The sequence below is a fragment of the Drosophila melanogaster genome, chromosome X, assembly GCF_000001215.4.
Source record: "Drosophila melanogaster chromosome X".
NCBI classification, from domain to species: Eukaryota; Metazoa; Arthropoda; class Insecta; order Diptera; family Drosophilidae; genus Drosophila; species Drosophila melanogaster.
The window spans coordinates 19666867-19687712 of NC_004354.4; the positions used below are offsets into that span (position 1 = coordinate 19666867).

The window sequence follows — 20846 nt, forward strand, 5'->3', positions numbered from 1 at the left end:
AAAAAGAAATGTTGACGTTTGCTCGTTTTCACTGACCAAATACGACGTGATTCTAGGTAGGATTAGAAATTGTAAGGGTGTTGTTTAGTAATGTGGGAATCATAATTCTAGCATAATTTCATCATTAAACTCATCAACGCATCAGATCAATGCTCTCAGATTAAACAGTTTTATTTCCATGTTATACTATGATATCGTATTATTTGTATATTTATGTGTTATCCATCAATTCCATTCACATGTAAATCCAGATCGAATGGGCCCCCGCGCGCACTGAATCCGCTCCTGTCTGCGATCAGCTGCGCAGTCGGGGTTACAAAGCGTCTGCTGCTTTAGCTGTTGTTGCTGGTGTGTTGGTGTTGTTGCCATTGGCAGTGCTTGCTTGGGCGTTTGTTTGCTGCGGCGGTTCGCGCCGCGCTTCAGTCAGTCAGGGAACGATCGTGCTTATCTTCATTACTACTACCGCTTCCACCGAGGCTTCGCGACTCCGTACCCGTACTCGCTTTGTTTTACGTTTGCGCTACTAGTTAGTGAATCCGACGACGACGACCTGCGCGTGCGATTAAAGCGCCGCAACTCTTTGTAATTACACAGCCAGAGCCGCAGAGGTTGCTCAAAATCCAGCGACTGGAGAAATCGTATATCGAGTTGGAAATCCGAATCGAAAGGCTTGCGTATACATAGTTGTCACACTTTTGCTTTTAAACAGAAAAATCCATTCACATTCGGGTCAAGATGGCAACGCAAAAGGAAGGTGAGTATCGCAGCTTTGGGCAATTGGTATCGAATTGGATTCCACACCGCGTACTGTTACCAATTCGATTTTCGGGCGCGTACTTGCCGCGATCACTGTCGCGCCAGGTGGACTGGCTTTCCAATCGGAATCCGATTGCGAGTGCGAGAGCCAGTGCCAGTGCCAGTGCCCGTGCCAGTGCGCCCTTCAAATGTGCTCTTCGCCTGGCACTGGGGGTCACCTACAAAAAGCAGAGGACGCGGACTCGGCCGACTGTCTTCTTATCACAGGAGAGGCCACACCGCTGCTCCGCTCCCGCACCCGCACCGCTCTCTATCATACTTTCATACTTCCACTCTCCACTACCACTGGCCACTCTCCACCTGTCACTCTTACTCTCACTCCTCCACGCCTACTACTCACTCCCCCAACTACCCATCCAGCCGAGCGATGACGTGTGGGCGCCGCTCTTGGCCATCGGACGGGCTTGGATCCGAGCGGCCAGCTAAAACAAACACTCGCTGCGTGCTCCAAGATTAGAACCCGGCAATAGCAATAACCTTTGGCGGCAGCGCGAACTCTCCAGTCCCCAGTCCCCAATCTCCGTTCTCCACTCTGTGGCAATGACATTGGAACGCATGCATGTGTACATTCTACGCACGGTTAATTAGCTGCCCACCTGCGTTCTACACGAGAAGCCTTTCCAAACAGAAACCAAAAAAAAAAAAAAGAAAACAAAAACAACAGCGGACAACAAATGCAAACTCGCTTGGCGTTAATAATATTCAAACGCGTTACCTTGCTCACCGCCTATTACTTTCTCCCTTCTCCACTCGCCCTCTACATTCGGCTGCTCTCCATTCTCCAATCTCCATTCTCCTTGCCCCAATGCCTTCGCTTCGTCTGTGTCAATGTCAAATGCGATGCGGCCGAGATTACAGTCGAGCTTCGATAAGTGAAACCAAGCTGAGTCAAGCAAAAATGCGAAGACTTGAGCAAGCAAGGCAAAACAAACGGGAAATTAAGACATATGGCAAACTCAAAAAAAAGGTTAAAGTCATTTATGTTCCTGCTAGGCAAACACCACTGTCGGCTTGTGACTCACAATCTCGGCATTTGAAGGAGCTCGCTAGCCTCTTAGTCACCATCCATCCATCCACCAGCACCATCCAACTCACTGGCTGTGTAATCTTTCGAAGCTCCTACAGCCGAAAAGTATGCATTACCGGCGTTCGCAGAGATCGGCCTCGGAATTAGGGTTAAATTCCAGCTCAACTCATATCTTCGGAGAGCCCAGGTAGCCCGCCGTAGAATCACGTGATTCACCGAGACCCATCCACTTCGACATTTAAACGACTCACAATGATTCTCAAAAACGAACGCAGTGCCCCATGATGTTTCCAGAAGCTCATATTATCGAAATCTATATTTTATGACACCGTGACAGTGCCTGCATTAGTGGCTCGCAACCCTTTTTAAACGACACACAATGATTCTCAAAAACGAACGCAGTGCCCCTCCTCCATTCATTTTCCAAAAGCTCATTATATCGAAATCTATGTTATGACACCGCGACAGTGCCTCCATTATTGGCTCACAACCTTTTTGAAACATTTTCCGAATGATTTTCCTATGACCTCTAAGATACGAACGTGCACACATTCAAAATCGGGGAGCTTTAGGTTTTCAAGATTTTGAGATTTTTGAACTTTTGAAAAAGTCTATCTACATACTCGTAGTTATTTTTAGAGATATACTACAGAGGTTTACTAAAGGCTAGTTACTAGTTTGCAAGAACAGTATCCCTAGTAGATCACATAGCAGCAGATCAAGTATATATCATCCATTAAGCATACAACACTGTAATCTCTTCCGATCTGTGCGGGAAGTGATGCCATCGTGGGTTCATCTGATCATCCGACCGATCGCATTCCCGCCACGCGATCGACTGATGCTGCCCGTTCCGAAGCCAAGTTTGGATATACGGTGAATAGTGATGTATGTACATACATACGTCCGGAGCACTTGGCTTGCACTTTGTGCCCAAGTTCGCCTCGCCGTCGACGTCGCTGCCGGGTTCATCGCTTACACCTTGTTAAAGTCGACCGCAGCGCGGCGATTTATTCGTTTTGTGCAACCGCATCGGAAGATACGCGCGTGCACCTGCTCCACCTTTTACACCTGGCCAAGCTTCCGCCACCTAACCCAGTTCCACCTGGCCCAGCCCACAGCTATCCGGGCATCAATTAGCGCCCGCTGCGGAGGTTGACCTCTGGCGGATTCTTTGGCCAGTCATCGGGATCGAATCGAATCGAATCGAATCGAATCGGATCGGATCGGATCGGAGTTGATTAGACAACGGACCCCGGTCTTATCGAGTGCTTATCGCTCCCCCTTCCCTTGACATTGAATAGGCCTTCAAATAGTCTGCATTCGGGCCCAGACCATCAGTTGCCTCCAGGCCCTCGGTGAGTCCTCACGCAGCTCATTCTGACCAACCAATCACCAACCATACGGAGTCGATGAGTCCCCCGGTGATCTATGCAAGCCAAAGGGCAAGGTCACTGAAAATTCCCGCACATCCTAAAGCTGATAGCATTTTTTTTGTTTTTCTCACTGTGCAACTAACAACTAAGAAGTAGAGAACCCCTATACCATTCTCACTTTATAGTTTAGCAGTAAAAGCAATGCATTTAAGGAAGCTATAACTATTTCTAGTTCATTTAGTTCCCTTTGATAAAGTTTTGACAGTTGAAAAAAGTTACTTAGTGAAAAAAACAAGTAGAAATTCCTGGATATCCACAGAGCCACAGAGTAATAGTCTTAAGTGGAATTCAAAGCCAGAGTAAGCCTAACCAGATCCGCCTTTCATATGTGCCCACAGATCACACCGCCCTGGATCTCATAATCAAGTCACTCAAGTCGCCTACAATGGTCTGCGAGGGAACCCACTTTGACGGCAAGATTCCGCACACGTTCGTCATCTTTGGGGCGTCGGGCGATCTGGCCAAGAAGAAGATCTACCCCACGCTCTGGTGGCTCTACCGCGATGACCTGCTGCCCAAGCCGACCAAGTTCTGCGGCTATGCCCGTTCCATGCTGACCGTCGATAGCATCAAGGAGCAGTGTCTGCCGTACATGAAGGTGCGTTCGGGATTTGGTCATAGGCCATTTGCATCGCATTAACCCAACCCATTGCCACACAGGTCCAGCCGCACGAGCAGAAGAAGTACGAGGAGTTCTGGGCCCTCAATGAGTACGTGTCCGGCAGATATGACGGACGCACTGGCTTCGAGCTGCTTAACCAGCAGCTGGAGATTATGGAGAACAAGAACAAGGCCAACCGCATCTTCTATCTGGCCCTGCCGCCCAGCGTCTTCGAGGAGGTGACTGTCAACATCAAGCAGATCTGCATGTCGGTCTGGTGAGTATAAGATCAAGATCAAGATCCAGATGCATTTAATTTGAAACCCGATACTTATGTACACCTATAACCCGTTCGCTTGCAGCGGTTGGAACCGCGTGATTATCGAGAAGCCTTTCGGCCGGGATGACGCCTCCTCGCAGGCGCTGAGCGACCATCTGGCCGGTCTGTTCCAGGAGGATCAGCTGTACCGCATCGATCACTACCTGGGCAAGGAGATGGTGCAGAACCTGATGACCATACGCTTCGGCAACAAGATCCTCAGCTCGACGTGGAACCGCGAGAACATCGCCTCCGTGCTGATCACGTTCAAGGAGCCCTTCGGCACGCAGGGTCGTGGCGGCTACTTCGACGAGTTCGGCATCATACGCGACGTGATGCAGAACCATCTGCTGCAGATCCTCTCGCTGGTGGCCATGGAGAAGCCGGTGAGCTGCCACCCGGACGACATTCGTGACGAGAAGGTCAAGGTGCTGAAGAGCATCGAGGCCCTGACGCTGGATGACATGGTGCTGGGCCAGTACCTGGGCAATCCGCAGGGTACAAACGATGATGCGCGCACGGGCTACGTGGAGGACCCCACCGTTAGCAACGATTCGAACACGCCCACCTACGCCCTCGGCGTGCTCAAGATCAACAACGAGCGCTGGCAGGGAGTGCCCTTCATCCTGCGCTGCGGCAAGGCGCTGAACGAGCGCAAGGCGGAGGTGCGTATCCAGTACCAGGACGTGCCCGGCGACATCTTCGAGGGCAATACGAAGCGCAACGAGCTGGTCATCCGCGTCCAGCCGGGCGAGGCCCTGTACTTTAAGATGATGACCAAGAGCCCCGGCATCACGTTCGACATCGAGGAGACGGAGCTGGACCTCACCTACGAGCACCGCTACAAGGACTCCTACCTGCCGGACGCGTACGAGCGTCTCATCCTCGACGTCTTCTGCGGCTCCCAGATGCACTTCGTCCGCTCGGACGAGCTGCGCGAGGCGTGGCGCATATTTACGCCCATTCTGCACCAGATCGAGAAGGAGCACATTCGGCCAATCACCTACCAGTACGGATCGCGCGGTCCCAAGGAGGCGGACCGCAAGTGCGAGGAGAACAATTTCAAGTACTCCGGCTCCTACAAGTGGCACGGCGGCAAGGCGGCCACGTCCAATCACTGAGCGTTTGGAGCACACCAATCCCCGGGCTGGGTTCGCAGGATACTCCTCTCTGTCCGCACGTACATGTACATACATACATATATATGTATATATACATATATGCATTCTTTGGTTATTTGTAATTCGGTCTGTACAAGATTTTTTTTTATTAAATATACAAAATAGTGTTTAGCTGGAGCAGAACGATCTTCTAACTCATAATCCCGGCTAGTTCGATGTGTATGTGGTGATGCCGATCGCATGCGTGTCGATGTACATAAATAGATCCTTCATAGGATGGCAGATGGGTGGCAAACGTAACCCTACGGTTGTAATACTAACTAAATAATGAGTATGCTTCTGGTCAGTGGGCTTCGGTGCTGAGCCGGGCTAGTTACTAGCGGCTCCTCTCGAATATAGATTTACAGGCGAACTACAACAAGAGCGGGCAGCAATCTTCCCGAGAGATTTCAGCGCACGGGTGGCGGCTTGATGTACCCATCGCCGCAGGGCGCGCCTATTGCGCTCATGGACACATACTGATTGGTTACGTACGCATCGGCCTGGGGCACGGGCTGTGGTCTGGGCACCTCCTGCAGCTCTATCTCCGGCCACCTCGTGGGCTCCTCTTCCGCAAATGTCACGGTTTTGCGCACTGTGCCGTAGAACTTCTCCGGCGGAACATTGGCGGGATAGAACAGGCGTACATCGCCAAGTGGATTTGCTGTGGGCTCTTCGCTCATCACTGGCAGTTCAACCCGGATGTCCGCCATTTGGCGCAGCTTCTGAATGGCCAAGACGAGCGACCCAAGCACCAGCAGAGCGATGGTGCCCTCCACGTACCGCAAGATCTTTGGCTTCTCGGGCACCTCGCTGTCACCGGACCACCAGCGCATCCCGGTGGTCAGGCCGTCGCTGTAGTTGGCCGCCACAGCCATCCGGATCACGCCCTGGATTCCGGAGAAATTGTACGCCGTCTCGCGGGCGTAGGTCGTCTCGATGGAGGAACTATCGTCGCAGGCATCGTGCACTTTGCTGGATAGCTTGCACCAATAGACTATGTAGCCAGTGAAGTTTCCCAGCTCCTCCGGCCCTTGCCAGCTGAGTCTGGAGCTCGTCTTATTGTAGCTCTCCAGGTAAATCCGTCGATCCCGGATGTCGCTCAGTCTGGGCACCTCCAGCTGGCTGCTCTCCAGCGATCGACCGACGACATTGCTGCTCCACACAGACACTGTGGCCGGTTGCGTGTCATCCCAGTCGGTGAAGATCGCGAGCATGCTGCCCTGGGTGGTGGCCACTTTGGTTCTGAAATGAAAAGCATTTAGTCTTTCCTGCTGGCTAGTTTATTGTAAATAATATTATCGGTAGTGACGAAACCCGCCTAGAAATAACTGGGATGAACATATAACTTTCAATACTGGAGCAAAATGAACTAATTTAATCCTTTAGGATTATTTCGATTATTATTTTAACCCAATTTAAGTTGAAGATCACTAGAAACTGCTTTATTTACCAAGAACACAACTACGAAACTACTACTTTAGAGTGGGCGTGGCAAGAAGTTTGTGGCAAATAGAAATTTACAATACGATAGAAATTTACAAGACTAAAAAAATTTTGAAAAAATATCAACACATTTTTGAAAAGTGTGGGAGTGGCAGTTCTGAACGATTTGTGGGCAAACATGCGCTGCTATCTATTTCACTAGAATCTGTATGCTTAATCTTCTAGCTTTAACTTCTAGCTTTTATAGTTCCTGAGTTGGAGATTGCCAGATCGACTCGGTTATTGATCCTGAACAAGAATATATATACTTTATGTGGTTGGAAACGCTTCCTTCTGCTTTTTACATACGTATTCAACGAATCTAGAATACCCTTTTTGCTCTACCAGTAACGGGTATAAAACGAGGTATATATCGAGCATTCTAAACATATTTCGGCATATGCTAATGGCAAAAAAATACATAGTTCCACTTTTGGGAGGTTCAAATCTGTCAGGTGACCTAAATAAGTTGTGAAATAAGTCCTTGTTTTGCCCATCAATACTATAAAATGCTATAAAGTGCCGAAAGTTCTTCAAATCGGATACATGCATTAAAAAGTTATGAGCGAGCCTTTTTGCAAACGTAACGCACGACTTGCCGTATGTAAGGTAATGGGTATCTGATAGTCGAATTCGCGGAGATCTCTTGTTGTATGTAAATAGGGCGCTTAATGTGCCAAAGATTCTAAAATGATTTACTAGGCTTTCGGTTTTTAAAGCTCAATATGTTTTTGAAAAACTCTTTTTAGGTCTCGATGGTAATCTCATGGTAATCTAGTGCATGTAGTGCTTACCCGTACCTAGTGCTCGCCACGTATGTCTGCTCGGCTCCATTGAACTCCAGCTCGTCCAGCGGCAACCAGTAGACTTTGAGCTCCCTTTTAGCACGGTCGTGGGAGAAGCCATTGGCCAGGAACCGTGGCGGACGGGCGGGCAAGGATGCATTCGTGGTGAGTTCGAACTCGGGGTACCTTTCCGACCAGGGGGATCCATGGAGACGACGGCTTAGGCTAACATAGAACAACTGATTGCCCTCCGGTGGATTTCCAAAGCAGACCTGGTCGAAAACACTGACAGCTCGCATCTGCGAAACGGTGAGATTCCTCGACAAGTTGGGCAGCTTGGAGTGGCGGAACTGCACGTTCAGTTCAAACGTTCGATTCGGGTAAATGAAGGGTCCGTTCCACTCCAGACAAGTCTGGTTGGGCGTTTGTATCATGTTGTGCTTGCCGCGTGGCCATTCCAGCACCTCCATTTCGGCTTGCGTTAGCCTCAGCACCTTGCTCTGGTTGCCCAAGTCGTCGCTCATGATCAGCCTGAAATCCCTCCATTCCGGTGCACGGCTGTTCGGATCAATGGGCACGGAGCACTCCACTTTGCCCCTGCTGCGTTCGTCCTCCGACTTCCTGCAGTCGATTGGCTTGGCCCTGCCCATGGCCAGCTGGTAGTGGGTTTTGTTCTCGAAATTGCCGTTCTCCATGCGGCTGAAGGTGCACCTCAAGTAATAGACCACGTCGCGGCATACGAAATCCTTCAAATTCAGCAGGGCATAGACTCGGACGCACACATGACTCTGGATGACGCCATCCAGAAGGCACTCATACCTTCGTTCCCACTCGTTGGCTGGATTTGCATCCACGTGCACCACGGTGCCGTTGTACGAGTCCGTTGATTCTATTGTGCCCTGCCTTCGCACAGACATCTTCCTACCCTCACCACCGTCACATTTGCAGGACACCTTGCCGATGGTGCCGGAACGCCAGCTAGGTCCGCCGAGGGACTGCATCTCGCAGTTCGCCTGCGGCATATGCAACGCATTCTCCGCCAGCGCACGGGCCATGAGCGTCGCCAGCAATGTCAGCGAAAGCAGGCGGCTTATACGCGTCCTCCAGCCCATGGGTGCTCCTTTCTCCGCAGTGACTCCTAATCGCAACTTCCGATGCTTCTAAAGCTAGGCGCTGGAATTAGAAATTGGATACAGCCCGATTACGGAACTATGTATGTACATATTTCAAACATCCACTCGACGAGGAGAAAGCAAATGAGTTGAGTGCAAAATGCATGGGCATGCTGATAAGACCGCAAGACTTTACGATCTTGAATCCGTGGTGGTGTCCAGTGTGGAGGCAAGCGTACCTCCAGCTCGTGGGATCCGACTGCTCGAGAGCGATCTGTGCGACTGAGCTCAATCGCGAGACCCAAACGCCAGCTTGGATGGAGCATATCGATAGGGACAGCCAGGCGCGCATATACGTCCATATATGTATATATGAACAAGTATATGTATGTATGTATGTATAGCTAACTTATCGCCAAAGCTCGCGAGAGAATCAAAAAGCCAATTTGAAATCTTATTTAAAATTAGCTTTATATTGAAATACAGCGATGTGCGTATTGTGTAAATAGGGTATTAATAGTATAAGCTCGATCCGCTCGACGCGTGGATGGTTAAGTGGGTAAGTAAGTGTACAGTACGAATATATATAAAAAAATACTATTGCGTTACAAATACTTTCTGCCTCACACGCATCGCAAAGAATACAAAATAAATTACAAACGTAAAACTACATTCGTCCGAGGAGTTTTCACTAATTACTATAAACAGCTGCCCGACAGTGGTTTCTAGTTTCCAGATTCCAGATTCTAGTTTACAGGTTCTGGGTTCTGGGTTCCTCGTCCTGGATTTTGGTTGCTGGGGCGATCCGGTGACCAGATCATGGCGTTGGAAGGATATGCGGCTGAAGATGAGTTGATGAATTATCGATGCGAACGCGAGGAAACGATAAAATGATGCACACCCGTGCATAAATGATGAGCGCTCCGGTATCTTAGAGGACGTGCCGATTGTGGGCCATGGCGTTCAGATCCTGCGGCGTTACGTAGCCATTGATTTGCGGCTGGAGGCGAGAGTGCTGGTTGCCGCCTCCCGGCGCCCCACCAGCGGCGTGCGTCGGCGATCCCACGGTGGCGGCCAGAGGTGGCTTTATCAGCCCAGTGAGCTGCAACTGCTCCATGGTGGTATAGCCGATGTCAGCCATTTTGGGCGTGGCGGCAGCTGGACTTGCGGCGTGAACCGGCGGTAGCTGTAGCGGTGGCGAAGTTGCTGGCGAAGATCCCGCAAAGGCTGGTCCTCCGGTTTGCGACAACGGAGCTGCGACGAGCGGCTTCAGCTTGTGCAGATCCGAGGCCTGCACGTAGTTGTCCATGTTGAGCAAGTGGGCCGGTGGGAAAAAGGTCGACGCAGCGGCTGCGGTGGCGGCGGAAGGTACTGCTGGCGACCCAAACGGTTGAACTGGAGCCGGATTGAACCGAGATTGTGGAATGGGAACGGGCACGTAGCCGCTGAGCGGAATCTGGGACAGCGGCTGGGACATCGGAGCGGTCATTGCAGTCGAAGGAACTGAGAACGTGTGATCATTATCCGAGGGACCGTTGCCGCCCCAGCTCTTCATCTGTGTGGGCTTGATGTAACCATTGGTGCAACTCTGCTCCCGATCCATTTCGCTCTCGCGCTGCTGTTGCTGCTGCTCCCGCTCCCTCTCCTGCTCACGATCCCTCTCCCTCTCGCGCTCCCTGTCGTTCTGGACGAGAAGGCCATGCCGCATGGCCAGGTAGCTGGTGGGCGGACCAACTGCGCTAATTGGCCCTGTCTCGTGATTGTCATCGTATCCATCGCGATCCACGCAGCCGCCGCCACCAGAGGAGGACGCTGTGCGCAGCAGCAGTTTCGAGCTCTCACTGCCGCAGCTACTGAAGTCGTGCGGCAGATCCTGCGGCGTGTATGGCGGCGAGTCGTCCACCCGTGTGCACACGATGCCTCCGCTGACGGACGAGTCTGGACCCAGGCCCAATCCCAGGCCACCCATGTCTATGGGCTTCTTCATGGTCTCCATGATTCCCTGCGGCAGCACTAGACCGATATCGGACATCTTGCGGTATTTCTTGTACACGAGGTAGAAGATGACGCCCAGCACGAGAATCGCCACGGTCACCTCAATGGTCTGGTACATGGCCTTCACGCTGTGCGTGTCCGGTGTACAGATGAATCCGTAGATGCCCCAATCGGATCTGTAGAGCCGGTAGGCGGTCATGTTGGCAGCGTAGGCCTCGAACTGCAGCCGCTCCTCTTCGCCGAGCGCATCGGTGCGTGCCTCGCATCCCTTGCCGTTGGTCGACATAAGCAAAACGGCACCTTCCGCTGCATCCGCTCCGTTCAACTGCGGATGCTGCTCCACGTTGATGGCACGCACCGCTAGCTGGAAGGGATTGTGGCTGGTGCAGCGCGGCGTGGCCATCACATAGGATAGGTTCCTGCCCGGCAGAATGGTGCTTGTCAGGCAGCTGGCGTTGTTGTCGCGCAGCGAGATCTCGTAGAAATCAATGCGTCCGGCCGGCGTCCTTGGCGGTTCCCAGTCGAGACGTGAGCTCTGATCCGGATTGTTGATCACGTACAGTTGTGGCGGCGAGGGAACTGCGCAAAGGATTACACGGATAAGTATACATTGCCTATTTACACTGGCTTCAATGCTAGCGAAACCATCGATAGCACTTACCTCCGATGGCCGTGCTGAAGAGGATCACATTGCTGGGCTCCGATGGATAGACGGTCCGCGCACGCACGCTAATCTCGTACTTGGTGAATGCGGTGAGATTGCCCAGCCGGTAGGTGATGGGCTTCTCGTTGTTCACCAGCTCGTCGGCGGAGGCGCTTACGCGGAATGTATCGGTCACGTTGTCATGTAGCGAGCGGAAGGTGCCCTCGTAGGCGCGCACCACGCCGTTGGCCAGCAGCGGTGGCTTCCAGGCGAGCTCCACGCTGTCGCTGGTCACGCGGATTAGCTGCAACTCCCGCGGCTGGCTAGGCGCCGCCTCTCCGGTGCGGTTGACCAGCTCGTCGCTGTACTTGCTGACCCGCGAGTCCGAATACATCAGCATCTTGACACTGTAGTCCGTGTAGGGCACCAGATTCTGGATGACGTGCTTGTTCGTATAGCGATCGATGGTCACCGTCGTGCAATTGTCCGGACGGCCGGCCGAGCGCTGGCAGTAGGTCAGATTATAGCCGGCCAGGATCACTGCGCAGACGCGCTCCGACCAACTGACCGTCAGTGAGGTGCTGGTGGCCACATCGATCGACGGCTCCATCTTGGCCAAATCGTCCTTCTTGTCGCTACTGCAGATCGCCCAGTGTAGGCCCGTATTATGCGATTGGTAGTTGGCCGACACGGCCATGTGCAGCGTGAGCAGTTGGTCCGGTGACGTGGTGAAGTGATGCAGACCGCTTGCGACCTCCGCGAAGCGTATCGAACCCTCGCATTCCGACTGCAGGCCCGGCTTGGGCACGCACCAGAAAACGGTGTAGTTCTGCAGTTCCCGCTGATCGCTCGGCGGATCCCAGCTGAGCGTGTAGCTCTTGTTGGTCGGATGATAGACGCTGCGTATGTTCCTGGGCTCGCGCACCTTGAAGTCCCGATTGCTAATGGGGCCGATCGTCATCGGAGTGGCGTTCACAGACAGACCCTGGCTATTGCTGCTGCGGATGAGGAAGTGATGGACGGCACTCATGCTCCAGTGATCGATCATCGCCGAGTTGGACTCCACCTTGATGAGGCCAGGATCCCTGAACGAGTCGAGGTATAATCATATTAGCTAATGTATGGTAATGAAGATATGCATCTTACTAAACTAGACAATTGAAGAGTGTCTCGACTACCAGCTACCCTGTACTCACATAACAAATTTTTCAAATATGTAAGTGCGCGTGGGCGCCATCTGTTGGCGGAGAACAGCATTGTTTTGCTATCTGTGTTTAGGTTCACAAAAAAAATGTTTATGTAATTTGTGATAAGAAACTTTTTTCCAATTAAATAATATCAATGAAATTAACAAAACATACTGATTAATAATTCAAGCGAAGCTGGGTTTAATAGTTGAACTGCGGTCAATAATTGTATATATTATACCGAAATTTATATTTTTCTTGGTAAATATTAATGTGATAAACCAAGCAAAAAAAAAAAAAAAACAATAATAAAAACATATAGTGATTAGCAAGGTAGCAAAAGTATCCATTGAATTCTTTATATTTTCAGTCAAACGGCACTCGCAATTCTTAGGAATACATTTTTTTTCTGGGTAAGGATCATTTGGGAGAGTTCACATGGATCACGTGGATCCAAAATACCCGATGTAAAATCGTTACTGTTGCACAACGTATATGTAAGTATGGTTTATTTTTGAAACAACAGTATAATCTTTACTCAGAATATTTAATTCCAAGGAACAGCAGTTCTCGGAATCGCAATCCTATTTGTCATGGAAAGACGAGCATTTATCTACGCAAGTTGTCATTTATTGAGGGAATTTTCCAAAAGCTATCATTCCACTGAAATGGGAATTGCGTTTTGCAACCCCAAGATTTCCATGAAACCAATTCGATCCATCCCTTCTTTTGTTTTCACTTTTCTAACTCATTTTACGGCATTTTAACAATATTTATTTCATTGGAAAATTAATTAGCCAGATTGGCGTAAATATTTTTAAATATTGCCAATGAACATATGTTTGTGTATAGAGATAATCTTATTCTTATCGTTACTTAAGCCAGTGGAGAAATTGTTCAAAAATGTCTGTTAGTAAAAAAACCCTTTTGAAACTTCAAAGAGAATCCGCTTTTTAAAATCTGGATTTGAAATTTGCTTTGCATATAGTGCTTACAACTGAGCGGACATTTTAAAGTCGAAATCTATAAAATCCCAAAAATACAAAATTTTTGTAGATAACACAATAACTAATCGACTCTTTTTTTTCCTTCGCTTGTATTTAATAATAAATGCGAACCAATGACGTTGAATTTTGATATAAAAAATGAAAACGATTTGAAAAAGCTCGGATTTGTGTTTTGAACTCAATATTTATTTTTCGTTTTTGATAAGAACCGATAATTTTCCCACATGTATTTAATCTGTGCAAATTGCTTTTGCGTATCAAATTTATATGAATTTATTTTTAGAACCATATATTTGAAAAGGGTTTTTAGAAAAACAACACTACGCCGACGCGTTAATTTCGAAGTAATTTAATGTGCAAAAGGCTAAAATATCACACCTAATTTGGTAAAAAAATTGCCTAGCAAATGGGTTTTATACTCTGAAAATATTCATTAATCTTGGCGCATTTTGAAGCATTTTTTTTACGCTAGATAGCTCTCGAATAAATCCATATTTTGTTCTTCAAATTTCAAACTCAATTTGTTTGTTTTCCTTTGAACACTTTTCGAATGATTCTATGAAAATACGAGAAGACTGTGTTGTGTTTGTTTACACACGAAATTGTAATCGCAAGTCGTCAGAAAACTTTTGATATCATAGATGTTTGGCCTCGAAATTGCCATTGTCACCGGCTGGGCTTGTTATCTAGCCAAGATTGGTATTGCTCGAGTCTTTGGATGCCAGAGACATCATTCATCCATATATGTATGAATGTTCGCATGTAGGTTGACACTATAAATATATATGTGTTTTTTTTTAGCACGTCTATTGAATGTTGCTGTCTTCTGATCAAGAGAATCGTCTGGAGAACCCTTCAGTTTTGCCATGGTTGACAAAGATTTGGCAACGATTACAGCCACGCCTTGCAATCCGAAGACGCCTGTTGTCTGCTGTATACCTTATGTATACAGACTCCTGGCGATTCTGGGGGAAATGGTGGGTCTGCCTCCTCCGATTTCCGTGGAAGTGCATTCGCCCAGAATGCCGCCGCCCATCTGCCGTCTTCCCATTAATGAACGTGTTTCTGCCCTCGCCGCGCCACTGGCGTGCATGTGTGTACATATGTATGTACATCGGCACTTCGGACGAATTGTTAAAAATAAACATTTTCAGCGGAACCCCTTGAATGGAAATGTGGCTCCCGGCGTGTGTGCTTGTGCAAATACTACGCCGTATGGCTCTATGTGGCTCGCCCTAACGTATTCGCAAGAAGTCGTCGTTCCGGCGAATCTCTCCGGTGACTCGAGACAGGTTTGCCAATGCCCCAATAATTAGCTGCCAAGCAGCTTACGGCGCATATTCATATTCACATATAGGTACTAACCACCATCCCAGTTCCCCTCCTACTCACACTGCTGTTCCGTTGATGCGGTACTCGCTGATGGAGTACCGAAAGTCCGGTCCGTTCAGCTCGTGCTCCTCCAGGGGCTCCCAGTAGAAGCGCATAGCCTTCTCCGACGAGTAGACATAGAAGCTGCCGTAGGTGACGCGAGGAGGGCGGCGCGGCGGCGCCGGAGCGGTGGCGAACGCATAAATCATGGGCTCGCTCCAGAGCGTGTTGTTTTGGTTGGCGCGCACGCGCACCCGGAGCGTGTAGTTGTAGCCGGCGAAGGGCAGCTCCGTGAGGCAGAGCGTGTCCTTGATGGTCAGCGTGTGGTTTCGCCAGCTGGGCCGCGTGATGGGCTCAAAGTTTTGCGGCGTGACGCGCACCTGCCACACCAGGCCGCGATTGTAGTTGGACCGACGGGGCATCTCCCACGACAGGCACACGGAGCTCTCGGTCCTGTTGAGCAGGGTCAGGTTCTGGCCAGGTCGCGCCGGCACCAGACGCTCAAAGTGATTGATCGTGATCGGCTGCGTCTCGTGGCCCAGGGCATTGGAGATGGACAGTCGGAAGTAGAAGGTCTCGCTGAAGCGCTTGTAGTTGTCGTCGGTTAGGTTACAGGTGACCACTGGCGCCGAGTCGAAGTTGCAGTCCAGTGTGTTGCTATATCGCCAGTCGTTGTTGGTGTTGTAGCTGATGTTGTACTTGGTGATGACCGTGTTGGGCGGCTGGGTGAAGTTGCACACCATAAACTGGAAGTCGTAGTCCAGGCAGTTGAAGTCGCGCACCAGGAGCGGCCTGGTGCCCACGTAGACCTTTGACTTGTTGATCACATACTCGTCGCACATGCAGTGGTAGTCGTTCTCTTGCTCCACGGCATTCGTGTCGCTAAACAGGATGGTGGTGTTGTTCAGGATTCGGATGTGCTTGGAATCGCGGTAGACGCGGCCGCCGCCTGTAAAGTACAGCTTCTCCACCGGGCAGTCCTCGGCGCTCTTGCCGTTAAAGTAGTCTTCGTTGAGGGTGCAGCTCAGATTAAAGTCGCCGCCGATGAGCTGCTCCACCTTGGAGGGAATCACCCAGCCAGGATCCAAGATGGCGTTGGCGCCACCCCGGCAGCCGGCAAGCAGCATGAGCAGCAGGACGAGCTGCTCCTGGGCCACCATCTTCCTGGTCCTGGTTCTGCTCCCAATCCTAATCCTAATCCTAATCCCCTCCTTCCCTTGCTGTTAAGGTTTACTCTGGCTCTCTCTCTCTCTCTCTCCCACTCTGTCTCTCTGTCTTTAGCTCTTTTCCTCTCTTTCTGTCTCTCTCTCGCTCTTACACACGCGCGCACACCAAAACGGCGCTCTCTCACACACACAAGAGCACCTTGCTGTTGGCCTCGCACTTGTTGGCTGTGTATTGGTGGCCAGTTCTCGGAAACCGTTTATACGCTGCGTTCCTGGAAGTGGCTCTTAAACATTTCACTGCCCAGGTGTGGGCTTCTTGTCCGGGGCTTCACTACGACTAAATTACGAATAGGGCTATCAGGGCCTTGCAATGCCAATTGCTCGCTTCGAGCAACTGTGGTACCGTGTTACTGTTTTGTCTCTGGCTCTCTCGCAAATGCAGAATCCTCAGTTGGCTAAGGCGATCGCTCTCCTCCCTGCCCCCGCTCGCGATGCTGACGATATATGTTGTCGACGAGTTGCTTGTCCGCAGTGTGACCGCTTATCGAAAGTTATCGCAGTCCGATATGCGATATCACTGGGGCTACCTGTCGACGAACGGCCCCACTAAATGCGATAGGTGCCAAACATCGCATTTCAGCCGAAATTCGAATTCTAGGCCACCCGTTGCTTGTATCTCTAGAACGCCCTCTGCCGAATACGTTTTCAAGCAGAGCAAACTACTTGGCAGCGGTTTTGGACGCGTTCAAAGCGTTCAATTGGCCGCTATCGATTCATCGATTGGTGGTTGATACGTCAGCCCTGGCGTGTGTAAGAGTCAAAATCGAAATCCATCGTGAGTGTGTGTGTGTCCGTGTGAGTGAGAAAGTGACGAATTACTTTTCATCAAATGGGAAATAATTTAGGGTGAAAACACGTATATATTCGGAACACATTTAAATTACAGACGTGATAACATCTCGAAAGAACCAGCTACATCGGTGCAAATTAAGCTAAACGAGAACACCGCAAATACACCATCGAAATGGCGGAAGGCGGCAGCAAGCGCATCAACGTGGTTGTAAAAACGCCAAAGGACAAGAAAACGGTCGAAGTTGACGAAGATTCTGGAATAAAAGATGTGAGTACGGAGCACGTGACCCGCCTGACTTGGTTGCTGGTACCCCAAACCCTTCTGGACCCTTCCATTCATAGCGATGGACCACCTCCCTCCCTCCCTGCTCTTTGCCCACACCCCCGAAAGTATTGGGAAATTAGTGCCCGTAATCGCGGTACAGTGCACTTTGCCTAAGCCGCACACAACACGCGCAGCTGGTACAGTGCACTTTGCACAGTGATTGGTCTTCTTCCCATTAACACACATAAATTGAAGCAGAGGCATGGGAGCGAACATTTAATTGAAAGGGGAAACTAGACCATGGGCACATAATAATGACAACAATCACACCATTCTCGCCCCACAGTTCAAAATTCTGGTTGCACAAAAGTTCGAGGCGGAGCCCGAGCAGCTCGTGCTCATTTTTGCCGGCAAAATTATGAAGGACACGGACACCCTTCAGATGCACAACATCAAGGACAACCTGACGGTGCATCTGGTGATTAAGGCGCCGACGCGCAACAACGAGCAGCCGGCCCGACAGCCGGCTGACGTGCGCCAAACGCCCTTTGGCCTCAATCAATTCGGTGGCCTGGCCGGAATGGAGGCACTTGGAGCCGGATCGAACACGTTCATGGATCTGCAGGCGCGCATGCAGAACGAGCTGCTCAACAATGGCGACATGCTGCGCTCCCTGATGGACAACCCGATGGTGCAGCAGATGATGAATAATCCGGATACCATGCGTCAGCTTATCACGTCCAATCCGCAAATGCATGACCTGATGCAGCGCAACCCCGAGATCTCGCATATGCTTAACAATCCGGACCTGCTGCGCCAGACGATGGAGCTGGCCCGCAATCCCTCGATGTTGCAGGAGCTGATGCGTTCGCACGACCGCGCCATGTCGAATCTGGAGTCGGTGCCGGGCGGCTATAGCGCCCTGCAGCGCATCTACCGCGATATTCAGGAGCCAATGATGAACGCGGCCACGGAATCCTTTGGTCGCAACCCCTTTGCCGGCCTGGTCGACGGCGGCGGTTCAGGAGCCGGCAACAACCCGCAGCAGGGCACCGAGAACCGCAATCCCCTGCCGAATCCATGGGGCGGTGCCAATTCGGGAACCAATGGAACAGTCGGTGGCTCCGGCGCCGGCAATCCGACGGGGGATCTGCCGCCGAACAATGTGCTCAACACGCCGGCCATGCGAAGCCTGCTCCAGCAGATGGCCGACAATCCAGCCATGATGCAGAACCTGCTGAACGCGCCCTACACGCGTTCCATGATGGAGTCCATGTCACAGGACCCGGACATGGCCGCGCGCTTGCTGAGCAGCAGTCCGCTCATGTCTAACAATCCCGCCCTGCAGGAGCAGGTGCGTCAGATGATGCCGCAGTTTATGGCCCAAATGCAGAACCCCGAGGTGATGAACATGCTGACCAATCCGGATGCAATGAACGCTATCCTGCAGATCCAGCAGGGCATGGAGCAGCTGCGCAGCGCGGCCCCAGGTCTCGTTGGCACCCTGGGCATTCCACCGCCACCACCGGGTGCCGGCACCGGAACGAATCCAGCCAGCGGCGATGGGAGCGGGGGCAACAGCGGTGCCAGCACCAACAATGTTTCGCCAAGCAGCGGCCTCAACGCCGGCACCGGCACTCCAAACCTGGCCCCGGGCGGTGGTCCCAACGCGCAGCTCTTCAACGACTTCATGATGCGCATGCTCAACGGGATGTCGAACAACGCGGACAACACACAGCCGCCGGAGGTGCGCTACCAGTCGCAGCTGGAGCAGCTGAACGCCATGGGCTTTGTCAACCGTGATGCCAACTTGCAGGGTGAGTGTCCTAGTGGGTCTTGGTGGGTCGCCTGCCCTGTGCGATGATTCTAATCCGCTCTCTTGTGTTTGGTTTGCAGCTCTGATCGCTACCTTCGGGGACATCAATGCGGCGGTAGAGCGACTGCTGTCCCTCAACCAGTTGTCCTTGAGTTAACAAGGCTAAGCCATAGCCATAACCAAACTGTACACAACCTGTCTATATATCTACGAACTACAACTACTATATATACCACTACGGCCCTGGAGAACGCGAATGAGAACACGACTAGTTAGGAGGACAGGTCCTAAACCCAAACACACACCCTCCGCCAAAAAATTCCACGGTCAGCGCTGCTGATCGCTTGTTTCCCCATCAAGCCGGAAATGTCAGGAATCCATCATAGCCACATGCCAACATACCAACACCCCCAAGACACAAAAAGATGGCTCCAAACGAGCATAGTTGCCTCGAGATCGGAGAGATACTAGATATAGGTGGGTGATATGAATGACGCCGGTGAGAATGTTAGATAGGGATCGCATACCAAAGTGTTAGCACTTTCGTAGTTGATATCAGATTTTTTTTTTTTTTAAATAATTTACATTTCGTGAGCTCGGAGAATCCTTTAAGCGGAAATGCGTTAGCCGAAAACCAACTTGAATATGCATACTTTGCTCACGTAATGCATAGTTTTGCACGCCCAACAACTTCAATCGAAATACTTAACGCATTTCTTTATCGGAGAACTTCGTTAATTTTCAATAAAGTTAAGCGGGAATGTGCACTTTTGTCATTGATAATGTAATAACTATTTTGTCGCCAACAGATGCGAATTCCAGTTTTGTGTTTAAGAAAAAAGAATCGGTACAGAGATCAGAGGCGTAGTATATATCCTGTGTTCTGGTCAGGCAGTTTAGTTTTAGTCGGGTGCTAGTGGGCGTGGGCTATAGCCGCAGTCCTTCTGACTCCCCCCCCCCTCCATTTCTCGCGATCGGAAAACGTTCTGGAAATTGCAAACAACTGCAAACAGGACAAACGTACAGTAGATATCGGCTATATGCAAAGACGACACTGTCTTGGGGGAATCCTAACATACGCGCGAGTATGCTGTAGTCAATCAAAATGTTTATCGATTCGTTAATATAAGAGCAATCTCCAAGCGTTATTTATCCCACATCCCGTTCAGAGGAATACAAATGTAAAAAGTTGTTGCACACAAGCGATTTGCATGCTAACGATATCTACTGTAAGTTAATGTGTGTATATAGGTATATATATATGTATATACATATATATATATATATCAAAATATTCCAAGGTGTTAACAAAAGACGTAAAACTATAAAACAAAAAAAAAAAAAAAAAAAAAAAACCAACTCCTTAGTAAAGAGAGGAAGCCCCAATAATAACTTGTAATGTAATTTACTCTAAGCTTTCGTATATAAAACCTATAACCGACCATTTGGGTTCCCATTTCCGATCAATCACACACACACACACTTTCGAAAAGCTTTCCTTCGCGCGCTCACCGTTTATATAAGATATGGATTCAGTGTATACCCTGTAAGTGCTACCACCACATAGCCTCGCTCGTCCGCTGTGGGATTGGCTGGTCGGCCGGCTGGCTGGCTGGCCGGCTGGCTGGCTGGCCGGGTTGTTGGTTGGTCAGTTGGGCTAGTGGACTAGTGGAACTACGTTTATTTGTTTAGTGAAGGAAGTGAGGCAAAGTAATTAAATGTAAATGATCACATGTTTGAAAACGTAATAAAGCTACTTTGGTTTTAGATTATAGCCAACCTCGTCTATTACTCTCTACTATC

General features: G+C 50.2%; 4 protein-coding genes and 1 non-coding gene across 9 annotated transcripts, besides 1 other annotated feature; 2 read left to right on the top strand and 3 right to left on the bottom strand.

Annotated features, from left to right (window-relative positions):
- Window positions 1-151: 151 nt before the first annotated feature.
- Window positions 152-880, bottom strand: asRNA:CR44512 (antisense RNA:CR44512). Its single transcript, NR_123959.1, has one exon.
- Window positions 386-5487, top strand: Zw (Zwischenferment). Of its 3 annotated transcripts, none has more exons than NM_078687.2 (4): window positions 386-754; window positions 3618-3877; window positions 3940-4157; window positions 4243-5487. In NM_078687.2, the coding sequence occupies exons 1-4, from the start codon at window positions 736-738 to the stop codon at window positions 5318-5320; spliced, it is 1575 nt and encodes a 524-aa protein (NP_523411.1). In that variant the 5' UTR covers window positions 386-735; the 3' UTR covers window positions 5321-5487. The 3 variants fall into 3 exon arrangements, with proteins under 3 accessions (NP_523411.1, NP_728287.1, NP_001285456.1); NM_167676.2 differs by lacking the exon at window positions 386-754 and adding an exon at window positions 2856-3201; NM_001298527.1 differs by lacking the exon at window positions 386-754 and adding an exon at window positions 3474-3547.
- et (eye transformer) lies at window positions 5446-9025 on the bottom strand. 2 transcript variants are annotated; one of them, NM_001258832.1, is made up of 3 exons: window positions 8981-9025; window positions 7639-8802; window positions 5446-6604 (listed from the first exon to the last, which is right to left on the bottom strand). In NM_001258832.1, exons 2-3 carry the CDS (start codon window positions 8739-8741, stop codon window positions 5770-5772), a joined length of 1938 nt encoding a protein of 645 aa, NP_001245761.1. In that variant the 5' UTR covers window positions 8742-8802; window positions 8981-9025; the 3' UTR covers window positions 5446-5769. The 2 variants fall into 2 exon arrangements, with proteins under 2 accessions (NP_001245761.1, NP_608343.2); NM_134499.2 differs by having other exon boundaries at window positions 7645-8802; window positions 8938-9025.
- Window positions 6847-7206: a mobile genetic element.
- A 169-nt stretch (window positions 9026-9194) lies between the features above and the next one.
- Window positions 9195-16652, bottom strand: dome (domeless). The gene is made up of 3 exons (NM_078688.3): window positions 14966-16652; window positions 11398-12464; window positions 9195-11315 (listed from the first exon to the last, which is right to left on the bottom strand). Exons 1-3 carry the CDS (start codon window positions 16102-16104, stop codon window positions 9673-9675), a joined length of 3849 nt encoding a protein of 1282 aa, NP_523412.1. The 5' UTR covers window positions 16105-16652; the 3' UTR covers window positions 9195-9672.
- A 289-nt stretch (window positions 16653-16941) lies between these two features.
- On the top strand, window positions 16942-20792 carry Ubqn (Ubiquilin). 2 transcript variants are annotated; one of them, NM_001298528.1, is made up of 3 exons: window positions 16942-17230; window positions 17574-19044; window positions 19124-20792. In NM_001298528.1, exons 1-3 carry the CDS (start codon window positions 17135-17137, stop codon window positions 19198-19200), a joined length of 1644 nt encoding a protein of 547 aa, NP_001285457.1. In that variant the 5' UTR covers window positions 16942-17134; the 3' UTR covers window positions 19201-20792. The 2 variants fall into 2 exon arrangements, with proteins under 2 accessions (NP_001285457.1, NP_608344.1); NM_134500.4 differs by having other exon boundaries at window positions 19124-20374.
- Window positions 20793-20846: the final 54 nt, after the last annotated feature.

Excerpts from the sequence above, each read along its gene's own strand:
- Zw (NM_078687.2), top strand. Across the intron at positions 3,878-3,939 it reads AGTGTCTGCCGTACATGAAG|GTCCAGCCGCACGAGCAGAA; the intron begins GTGCGTTCGGGA and ends ATTGCCACACAG. Across the intron at positions 4,158-4,242 it reads CAGATCTGCATGTCGGTCTG|CGGTTGGAACCGCGTGATTA; the intron begins GTGAGTATAAGA and ends GTTCGCTTGCAG.
- et (NM_001258832.1), bottom strand. The coding sequence starts at position 8,741 with ATGGGCTGGAGGACGCGTATAAGCCGCCTGCTTTCGCTGACATTGCTG. Across the intron at positions 6,605-7,638 it reads GTGGCGAGCACTAGGTACGG|AACCAAAGTGGCCACCACCC; the intron begins GTAAGCACTACA and ends TTTTCATTTCAG.
- dome (NM_078688.3), bottom strand. The coding sequence starts at position 16,104 with ATGGTGGCCCAGGAGCAGCTCGTCCTGCTGCTCATGCTGCTTGCCGGC. Across the intron at positions 12,465-14,965 it reads CGCATCAACGGAACAGCAGT|GGATCCTGGCCTCATCAAGG; the intron begins GTGAGTAGGAGG and ends CGACTCGTTCAG. Across the intron at positions 11,316-11,397 it reads CTTCAGCACGGCCATCGGAG|TTCCCTCGCCGCCACAACTG; the intron begins GTAAGTGCTATC and ends TCCTTTGCGCAG.
- Ubqn (NM_001298528.1), top strand. The coding sequence starts at position 17,135 with ATGGCGGAAGGCGGCAGCAAGCGCATCAACGTGGTTGTAAAAACGCCA. Across the intron at positions 17,231-17,573 it reads AAGATTCTGGAATAAAAGAT|TTCAAAATTCTGGTTGCACA; the intron begins GTGAGTACGGAG and ends CTCGCCCCACAG. Across the intron at positions 19,045-19,123 it reads CCGTGATGCCAACTTGCAGG|CTCTGATCGCTACCTTCGGG; the intron begins GTGAGTGTCCTA and ends TTTGGTTTGCAG.